General features: G+C 33.7%; 2 protein-coding genes across 2 annotated transcripts; both read right to left on the bottom strand.

The window, feature by feature from the left end:
* Positions 1 to 2,328: 2,328 nt before the first annotated feature.
* Positions 2,329 to 5,236, bottom strand: LOC114719323 (disease resistance-like protein DSC1). The gene is made up of 3 exons (XM_028904810.1): positions 4,480 to 5,236; positions 3,075 to 3,372; positions 2,329 to 2,830 (listed from the first exon to the last, which is right to left on the bottom strand). Exons 1-2 carry the CDS (start codon positions 4,945 to 4,947, stop codon positions 3,232 to 3,234), a joined length of 609 nt encoding a protein of 202 aa, XP_028760643.1. The 5' UTR covers positions 4,948 to 5,236; the 3' UTR covers positions 2,329 to 2,830; positions 3,075 to 3,231.
* A 64-nt stretch (positions 5,237 to 5,300) lies between these two features.
* On the bottom strand, positions 5,301 to 6,401 carry LOC114719321 (TMV resistance protein N-like). The gene is made up of 3 exons (XM_028904808.1): positions 6,295 to 6,401; positions 5,702 to 6,196; positions 5,301 to 5,558 (listed from the first exon to the last, which is right to left on the bottom strand). Exons 1-3 carry the CDS (start codon positions 6,399 to 6,401, stop codon positions 5,357 to 5,359), a joined length of 804 nt encoding a protein of 267 aa, XP_028760641.1. The 3' UTR covers positions 5,301 to 5,356.
* Between the last annotated feature and the right edge of the window lie 4,137 nt (positions 6,402 to 10,538).

Here is a 10,538-nt window from a genome sequence, read left to right as displayed (position 1 = left end):
TGAATTTCATTTGTAATTATTTTGTCCCACCGATCGAATTTATTCTAACAATATAAAATTGATATATAATTAAACACAGCATTGCCCACCGTTGTAATGTACTCCCTCGCATGTCATTTCCTTATTAGAGCTTGCTTTTAACGTTTTCATACATCTTCAAAAGGTTTATTATATAATTAAATTTATTATAATATGGATAAGAGGGGAGTATTTAGTCTTCCAGTTTGTACTTGTACGTACATCCTAATAATTTAATTTAACTTATTATGTGCATAGAACCCAGCTGTAAAGTGTATTGCCTTGTTTTAGCATTAAAATCACCTGAAATTAAATAAACAGAGAGACTTAAAGGCAAATTACAGGCTTTTAATCACTGAGGATTCTGTTGTGTGATAGGCAAGCCGTTTTACTCTTAACATGTCCCATCATTGCATGTATAAGCCACCAAGTTGCTGCTTATATGAGGGATCCCAATACGTAGAATGATCAAGCAGCCAGTAATTGTCTTGGTTTTGGCTGAACAAGCATTCTTTATATATTATGTTTATATTTGATGTTTACTTATTTATTTGATGTTTTTTTCATCACCAAAATTTAAAAAAAAAATAGTACGTGTTGAAGGTCTACTAGGCCATGTGTTAATGGTTTTTGTGCTTCAATTTCTTTATTTTTTTTCCTAAAGAAGTTTGGCTAAATAAATTGATGTGTGAGAGAGAGAGAGAGATTTTTTTTTTAAAAAAAAAATCTAGTTGAATTATAGGGATTTTCTTCTCGCCTGAATTATAGGGACTTACCCGTACAGAGAGGGACTTTTGCTATTATGGCAGACATATATAGTATATAGCCCAAATATTTTTTTTTCCACAGTTCTTGTTAAAAATACTCCAAAATTGGGGTTTTATCAGATTTCACATGCCGCATGCCCATCCCTACCCCTGGTAAATATGCTTATCAGATCTCACTTGTTCATGTTTCATTATCTACAAGTGAAAGCAGATAATGGTAAGACAGAGATTGAACACTACAAGAAGAAAACTGTCAGAATTTTAAGCATAACAAAGAAATGGGAAGTGATTCAGGTGAAAGAAAGAAGCTCTTTGCTTTTTTAATATAATAAAATAAATAAATCAGTCGTTTACTTCATTAAAAGAATAATCGTGCCAAAAAAAAAAATTTGTCTAACGACGACAGAGTAAGGATGGGCTGCCATACAAGCCGAACAAAATGTGTGATCGCAGAATGAAGCATGAACGCGCATTCCCTCCGGATTTGGATCGTCTCACAAATTTTTTTTTTAAAGAATCCCTTTTCCACTCTTAAATCAAAGCAAAAATAACTTAAATGAAATATTATATAAAATTATTATTTAAATATTTTAACCCACTCTCTCCATGAATAGTGATATTTTTAGAAAAGTCTTATACTTTTAACACTAATTTTTTAACAACATAATTCAATTAATTATCTCTCATTAAAAGATACAGAAAGTAATCAATAAATAATCATGTTACTTTTCAATGAAATTGCTTAGTAAGAGAAGTTGTTTCTTTTTTTTTTTTAAATAGAGAAATCATACAAACATGGAGTAAAAGGAGCAGTTCTCGTAAAGCCACAACAAGATTAATAATTTACAGTTTATAAAGTTGTGAGGAGGCCCTCCATAAACCACACATAAAAAAAGGCAAAATTAAAATTTCATAAAACATTATGTTAATATATTCACCAAAAATAAACGAGACTAATTGAGATCAGGACCAGTCTTCATACTCGACAACTAAGTCATAATAAGGATAAAGAGGCCCATACTTATCAACATAACAGTTGAAACAAAGACCACCAAAGTAGGAACGTTGTCGCTTCACGTCCAAGTTATAACGGATATAGAGAGCAAAATCACGTAAAGCCGATGGTGGAATGTCGAAAGAGAGCATTACATCTAAGTGAGGCTGAATCCTTCTGCAATAATAATCATTAGAGAGTGAAAGTGATTTCAACATTGAAACTTGAGCAATGCTGCAACCTGCATTCCCAATAATATCAGTCTTGTACAATGTCAGATGCGTCAATAATGACCAAAAAGTGATACTGCTGGGAAGTCAGGTTAACAATATTGCACTCTTTTCTTCCATTAACTCATCCTCCTCCTCTTCTTCATCTTCCATTAATAATGTTGTACTCTCACCGTGCCTTTCTTCTTCTTCAAGTTCTGTTAATGGCGTCCACTCTTCATTATCAGTAATCATTTGTCTTCTCATCAATGGCTCCACCAAAGCCCTTTCTCCTCTATCACCCCTCAACTTCATATTAAGACTAAGTCAGGGCCCCGACGTTGATAGTAAGCATAATGAGGATCATAGGTATAGTGTTGCTTGAAATCATCCCCAAACTCCAATGGATTCTCTAACCAAAGAAGTTTCCTAATAAACGGAAGTAAAGATGTCAAACTTTGTGTTCCCAATCTCAATTCTGCTATCTTTGCTATTGTCACTACCACATGTTTAAATCTAACACCAGATATGATCTTGCCTTGTACGAAGAGTTTCATTGTCACTTTATTGAATGACAACTTGTCAATATCCAAATAATTTTACCCAAACACTCATCCGGAGCTTGTCCCTCTAATAGTTCCCCCAATGTTTATCTGCGTTGGCCCACTGTCATCTATACATAATTGTACATTCTTTTCTGGGATCGTTGAAGAATGAACTTGAGCCAAATTCACACAACTAAGAAGAGACATAAATTCTATGTTAGGGATATGAGAGAGATCTGGGAGTGCACTAAGGTCTTTTGAATGTGTTAGAAAGATTTCCTTTAGAATTGGAAAATGCTGGGGGAAAAAAAGGAAACTGTGTCAAATAAATAACTACAGGTACATATAATTTAATCAAGAATTTCTCACATGCCAACTACAAGATGAAATGGACTCCCGGAAGAAAAGTTCAACTACTATTTAACCGTCAACTTAAAGGTCAAGAAGCAAACATCTGCATTGTCAATGACTTAGTCGATCTTTGAGGTGAGATCTTCATCCTCACGAAAAAAAATTATGACCTGTAAAATATGATACGTACCTTATTTCCATCACAAAGTTGTTGGATATTACTGTAAGGCATTTCAAGTGTAATAAGATTCTCGGCACAAAATTGTAATGGGACATATGGTAGTGGATATTCTCCCAACTGAAAAACCTTATCTCTTCTGAAAGATAATCCAAATCTTCACAAATATTCAACTTTGAAGCTTTTCCCGATCAGACTTGTAAACTTTCAGAAATATTAAATTATACATCTTTCGAAAATTACTAGCTCTCAATTTAATCCTTTCTATCTTGCTCGCGTCCAATGACATGCATCGAATTGCCTCAATCTCCTAGCAATAGCAAAAAAAGGGAAACAGTGCAATTATCATTACCTGGAAAAATGATAAAAAATACTGCAGAACAATTAAATAGATCTTCTTTTTGAAACATCCGAATTAATAATTATATTGTGCGCTTTATTCAAGAATTCTTACAAATTCTATGTTTTCCTGATAACAAATGGACTTCTAAAAAATCATAAACATATAGACACACTCATACGTATACCAGCAGATATTTAATATAAATGTAAAGACAGCTGACAAGACCAGTTAATACAAGACATCGAAAAACAAGTATCCCCACGAATTAATCTCATGCGCTAAAAAATCAGTACTAGAAGTAAAAGATATGAAGCATGGAACAATCTAGACTACTTTATAGCCTCGCTCTAATATATGTCCTCTGTTAATTTACAAACCTTCATATACTTTGGTAATAGCATGTACTAGCATGCGTATGGATATACACACTTCCACTATACCAATTAGTAAGAGAAAAATCAATCTTGTGAATCATTTCATTTATCACTTCATGCAAAATCTTTGCACTTATCTGTTAAAATAACACGGCACGATATTTCTAATTTATATTCAATATTTAGGTGGATGACTAAGTTGCACACCAATGCAACTTTAGTTATTTAAATCAAGAAAGATTTTCTTATAGGAATAATCTAATTAGTGAAAATAAAACAGAGGTAACTCGAGATAAATGTTGACACTTACCACCAAAGATTTTAACGAGTAAAACACGTGTGGTCAAACAAATATCTAGGAATCTAACAATTAAAATGACAAAGGAGAAAAAAAGATACTCCTCAGGTCTTTAATATAAGACCCATTTAACTAATTTGATTAGATTAAGGAAGTTAGGTAAGTTAGTTAATTATAAAAAATGTGACATGTTTTTCTTAAAACACCATAATCATCTTTCTTAATACCCCATCTCTCTCTTTTACTTGATTATGGTTGAGGGAGTATCCATAGAGGTAGTTTAGAGAAAATTGATAAATATGAGAAATATGTATTATATTTAGGACCAAAACCAACTCAATAATTGGGTCCTATATTAAGGACTGGAGGAGTAAAACAATAATAAACATAATATATCATTACCTTGTCACAAATTAAAAAATCATATATGTCATCATGCCTCCATAGTCGAACAGGGGTCTTAGGACTAGGGAATAACTGCTGTCTAGCAATTTCAAAGCCCATTTGCAACACAAGATCATGCATCCCAATCTTGTCTTTTTGAGAAACTGAAATGAGCGATCTCTCTCGAAGAACACTCATCTCAATATGCACAGAAGAGCCGTATAATTGTCTTATTTGATCAAAAGACCTATAAACTCTTGCATTGATTAAGAATGCCAGGTCAAGAAAAAGATTTGGTTGTTTGTCATCAAGTACATCAAAACTCAACTTCAGAACATCAATGATGTCCTTGGAGGGAGTTTGATTTAGTTTGTCCAAAGCACTTTCCCACTCTTCTTTCCCTCTGCCATAGAGAAAGCAACCTAGCACTACTAGGGCTAATGGGTTTCCTTGACAATATTTCACTACTAATTTTGATAACCCCATATAACCTTTAAATGGCTCATATTGCTTGAATGCTTTCAAACTAAAGAGATGAAAGGCATCATCAAAATCCAAATCCGAAACATGATATGTTCAAAATGCAGAAGAATTCTTAAGCACTTGCATGTCTCTTGATGTGATAATAATTCTACTTCCTTCCCCAAACCAATCACGCACTTTGCTTAAATCTTCGGCTATTATCAAATTTTCCACATCATCAAGTATAAGAAGAATCTTTTTGTGTTGAAGCCTGCTTTTCACAAAAGTGGATTTTATGTCATAGATGCTAATGTCTTCATCTTTTAATAATTTCTTTGAGGCAATTTTTTTGTAGTTCATCCAAACTAATTCTTGCTAATTACTCTTTAACATTTTCCATAAAGGAGAAAGTGTCAAATTGAGCTTTCAACTCTTAAAATATAGCTTTAGCAAGTGTGGTCTTACCAGTACCACCCATACCCCATATTCCCACAATGCGAGCCTCAATTTGAAGCTTTTCAATGTTTTCAATATGACGAGCAATGCCAACAAGTCCTTCAAGATGAGAGGATGACTCATAGTTCAACTTGCTCAAAATGTCCTTGACAATCTCTTCAACAAGTTTGAATTTAGGTCTAGCACAATTGTCAATCAAAAGAAAAGGCATATTTAATAGCGAGAAAATAAAAAGAATAAAACAACCACAATAATTTGTTAGAATCTTTGAGATTAATTGAATAAGTCCCCAAAAACAACAAAGGGAGAATTCTGAGGCTACCTGATAACATTGGAATCCCATCCAGAGAGACTTGTAGATTGGATTAAAGCATTTCTCCACCTTTGCAATTTTTCATGGTCATCTTTAAATCTTTGCTTCAATACATCAAATCCTTTTCCAAAATTCCCATTTTGTTTGCATATGTTTGAAGGATCTACGTTATAGAAAATAGGTATCACAACCCTTCCAAATTTATGCATGCATTCTAATATGTGAACAAGCTCGTCCAAAGACCAAGTTGAAGAAGTATAATCCTCAGAGAAGATAATCACAGATATTTCTGATTCCTCTATTGTTCTTAGAAGAACTGGTGAGATCGATTCTCCTTTGCAGAGTTCGTGATCCATAAAAGTGTGAATGCTTGCGTTTCGAAGTCCTTTGTAAAGATAACTTGCAAAAGTGTGGCGAGTGTCTTCTCCTCTAAAGCTAAGCAACACATCATATTTGTTACCAGGAGGGGAAACCGTTTGAGTTAAAATTACATCATCTTCAGAACTATAGAAAGAAACAAACCATGAACAGATATTGGGTTATATGTGTAAGCAAATCAAACAAGAAAAAAAAAGTGTGAGGCTATTTCAGAAGCTAGCTACCTATCATCAACAGCAACAGGTTGGTTACCATTACACAAATGAGAGATGAATCTAATAGCTTTGGAAATTGATACTCCCAATAGGATCAACAAAGCTTTTTTGAGCATTGAAGCAGTGGCTGTGGATAGCAATTTCTAGCATTAGCCTTCAGCAACCTGAAACTAAGGCGATAGAAAGTGCAAGCAAAAGTTCATATATCTACGCCAGTAAGGCAGCGAGGGACGGGATTCAACACTAGAAGAAAGAAGGAATTAACAATTTTTTTTTTTTTTTTGCAGAATTTGTCCTGTGAGAAGAAAACCCTGAAAACTTCAGGACAATGCTTGCAAAAATAGTATATTTTAATGGGATGAAGCAAGTGGAAGAGAAAAGGAAAAGAATTAATGGATAGTATTAACCAGGTGGATGTCAGCTTTGCTCACAAGCTCTCAAAAATCTTAGCTTCGTGGTTTGCCGACTTCCTCCGTTCTTCAAACAAATTTAACGAATAATTAATAATTCAATATGATGAAGTTTTCTAGGATTAACATAAATACTAGGGGAAATAGTGGTAAAACGGTGGGATCAAGCAAGTGGGTTATGAAGAGAAGAGGATACGCCCTGGTGGTTTATGTCGCTACCTTTTTTATGCATAACAATGAACTGGGGGGTGATTTCCAGCACTCTACTTTTATACTATAAATTATAATAAATAAATCAGCCATTCACTTCATTCAAAAAGAAAAAAAAAAGAATTAAATAAGTGAAGACTTTAGTCAGTGGATCCAGCCCACCAATATGTTAGAAGGTTTTGCCACTTTTTATTTCAGAAATTAAAGTATAAAAAATTTCGAACGTTTAAGTTATATAAGATCTACGACAGTAAAGTAGCTAAGGAGGAGACTGAATATGATCAACAGCTAGGACAAGGACAAGAAAACAGCCAATCTTATGCAGAATTTTTCTGTGAAAATTCCAGGAAAAAAGCTTGCAAAACAGTTGATGGAGCGATGGATCCGTGGGATAAAGCAAGTAAAAGAGAAGAAATAAACCCGGATAGATGTGGAGGGAAGCAAAAGAAATAGCTCTCACAAACTAAGGTCTAAAAAATGGCAGCTTCAGGACGTGCAGACTTGCTTTCTCTTGAAACAAGCTCTTCAGATTCAGAGATCACCAAATGCCTCATTCACATATTAATCTCTCGTTTCCAGAGGCTCTTGGTCCACTTTCTGGGAAGCTCGCAGGCCGACGGTGTTGCTGCGCTACATTGCTGCTAATCGTACGACTCCTTTGGAAAAAGTTTCTCCCTGCACGACAGACTCCCAATTTCAAATATAAAATTTTTTTAAAAAATTAATTAAGTTAATTTTTTATAAAATAAATGATTAATATAATTTTTAATTTCTTAAGTTTATTTTTATTTTGATTTTGATCTCTTAAATTTTAATATATAGATATTTGTCCTCCAAATTTCATTTCATTTAAAAAATTGATTACCAGTCTAATAAAAAGTTAAACCTACGATTTGAAATTTGATAAATCATAACTAAAATAAAAACAAACTTGGAAAATCAAAAATTATATTAATTCAAAAATAAATATATACACGTATTTGTTTCCCTAAATTACTGATGTATTTATTAGTAATTTATATAGAATATTAATTGATAGAAAATTCTCTTAATATATATCATTAGTAGAAAAAAATTTTAAAAAATTATAAGTTTAGAAAATAAAATGGAATAAGATTTTATATTTAAAATCAAAGTCATTAGTAGAAAAAGTGGTAAAAGTATTTATTTTAAAAAATTCTTTTTTATTTCAATTTTTTTGTTAATGAATATTTAATCATAAGAGATTTTTTTTTACTGGAAACGTAAAAAAATTGAGGAAATAAACATGTAAATGGCATGAATTCTTTTTTTAGGGGAAAAAAAAGTAGGATATGGATCTTAAATTATAAGGAGTATGAATTTTTTCATCTTTCACGTAACGTTTATAATTAGTATGTAAGTTTTTATATGAATAAGAAGTCCTAATATGGTGTTAGCCATAAGGGTATTTTGGTAATCCTATTAAAGCATTTGAAAAAAATAATTTAACACAAATCAAAATAAAATTTTTCTTATCTATTTATTTCATATCTTATAAAATTACATTTAAAAGATTAATCAAAACACTCTAGTAATCTCAAAGTCAAAATATTAATGTTTTTCAATTAAAAATGAATTGGCTATTTTTAGGCATAATTTTTGGGCGGATTTTAGGCATATATTTTAAATGAAAAACTTTTGATAAAATTGAAAAATCAAGGAATGAAAATCCAAACCAGATTGGCGGTTCAGGCCGGAAACTAATAAACCGGTCACTTGTTGACAAAATCAGTGACAAAGTAAACCGACGTGACCCGGCTAGACTCGGAATAAACAGTAATTAACTCGCACAACCCCTTGATCTGAGCAAGTTACTGAGTTGTTTCAAAGCCTCCCATGCTTTCAAAAACTTCAGCAAAAAAAAAAAAAAAAGGACACAGACTGTTGCCGGATTTTTTCGCTCTTACGTCTGAACCTCATTGTTGCTGCGGCTGTCTCCTCACCATTGTTCTTTTCAGCCCGTGATGGCAAGATCTCCCTACCACTCTTCATTACGAACTCACCAGATAGGCGTGGAGAAGCCATGGACGCTCTCAAAAAAGAGAGAAGAAGGAAGTGTAAAAGAAATGAGAAATATACCTCCAAGCCTGCTGTGATGCGTGTGAAGGAAACATAAATGAAAGGACAAGACAGACTTGAGCACGTGATGTGTGAGGAGAAGAGGGAGGTAAGCGAACACGTGTGAAGTAAAGAGGAAAATAATTAACAAAACAGGAGGAAAGATTGGATCATAGGGAAGAGAACAAAAAAAAAAAAAAAACTGGAGAGAAAAATTCATATACATTCGAATATTTTGTAATTTGAAGATTTATTCAAAGATCAAATATTATATTTTTATAATTAAGATATAAATAATTAAATATATTTTAATTAAATTATATTATTTTAATTATTACTGGTCTGATTCCAAATTGACTTCGATCTAATCCACTAATTCATGAACTAGTGCCTCAATCGTTTCATTTAATGATCTGATTTTTAACACGTTAGAAATGGATTTTACTTTTTGGGGTTCCCTGCCCCTTGCCTCTGCAGTGCCACATTGTCATTCCTGTCTCGGGGTCAAATGCTCCATATGCTCTGATTCATCAACCGAGGTGATGAAGGTGGTACGAGGAGAGAAAGTTGTGTGGCTCAAATGACCATTTTGATTCGACCTCCATAGGCTTATTACATTTTTTGACATGCAGTGAAGACAATAATCATCACTCCCAAAAACGAAGAGTGCTGCTATTGGCAATACATCCATGGCCATGGCTCTGAGCCATTCAGGATGATGAAAATATGAGACGTAAAAGTCGTGGCCACACCAATCTCTAGTTGGAACTTCCAAACGCAGTCTTATATCCTTCAGAGTTCGAAACCCTTCGCAACTTTCATGTCCTGCAAGTGCCCTCAGAATCCAAACTTCAGGAATGCTTCAACCTGCACTTCCAGTAATATCACTCTTCATTAGCGACACTGCTGTCAACAATGACCAGCGAGCGATGTCGTTTGGAACTCTTGTTAATCTATCATTCTCATCATCCTCATCTTCTTCTTCTTCAATATATTCATCAACCACGACATCTCTTACTATTAATGGCCCGCTTGGTGCTTTCTTTTTCACTTCCGCCACTCCTTTTAATTTTATTTGGCTCCTCTCACCATAGAAGAAGGAATCATAGTGAAGATCATAGTCAAAATGTTGCTGGAAATTTCCAAACTCAATTGGACTCTCCGACCAATGAACAGTCCTAACAAAGGGAAGTAAGAGCGCCAAACTTTGTGTCCTCAATATTGAGTTCACAATCTCAATATTAATGCGGCACTTGGACGCTAAATTCTCTGAGAATGGCATAAACATGAGTTTGAATTCAAAACCAGTGATGATCTTGCCATCATCAGATACAAAGAGCTTCGTTGTGGCTTTAGTGAGTGAGAAGTCGTTAAGATCAAGAAAATTGTTGACAGTCACTAACCCAGAATTTGTTGTCCCATTCATAATAGAGCCACCAAAGTTTATGTGTCGTGACCTTTCGCAAGACTCAAGAGTAAATTTGGTAAGCTTGCCCAGGATAGTTGAAGAATCGATTCGATTCAAATTGTTGCAGCCATCTACGCTTAAGCTTT

This window comes from Neltuma alba, unplaced genomic scaffold, assembly GCF_004799145.2.
Source record: "Neltuma alba isolate B1F8T4 unplaced genomic scaffold, ASM479914v2 tig00011905_pilon, whole genome shotgun sequence".
Taxonomy (NCBI): domain Eukaryota; kingdom Viridiplantae; phylum Streptophyta; class Magnoliopsida; order Fabales; family Fabaceae; genus Neltuma; species Neltuma alba.
The sequence above is the reverse complement of the archived record's forward strand: the minus strand, read 5'-3'. Positions and strand labels throughout refer to the sequence as shown.

Excerpts from the sequence above, each read along its gene's own strand:
- LOC114719321 (XM_028904808.1), bottom strand. The coding sequence starts at position 6,401 with ATGCTCAAAAAAGCTTTGTTGATCCTATTGGGAGTATCAATTTCCAAA. Across the intron at positions 6,197-6,294 it reads CCTGTTGCTGTTGATGATAG|TTCTGAAGATGATGTAATTT; the intron begins GTAGCTAGCTTC and ends TTCTTTCTATAG. Across the intron at positions 5,559-5,701 it reads TGGGATTCCAATGTTATCAG|ACCTAAATTCAAACTTGTTG; the intron begins GTAGCCTCAGAA and ends CAATTGTGCTAG.
- LOC114719323 (XM_028904810.1), bottom strand. The coding sequence starts at position 4,947 with ATGGGGTTATCAAAATTAGTAGTGAAATATTGTCAAGGAAACCCATTA. Across the intron at positions 3,373-4,479 it reads ATTTTTTAATTTGTGACAAG|GAGATTGAGGCAATTCGATG; the intron begins GTAATGATATAT and ends TGCTATTGCTAG.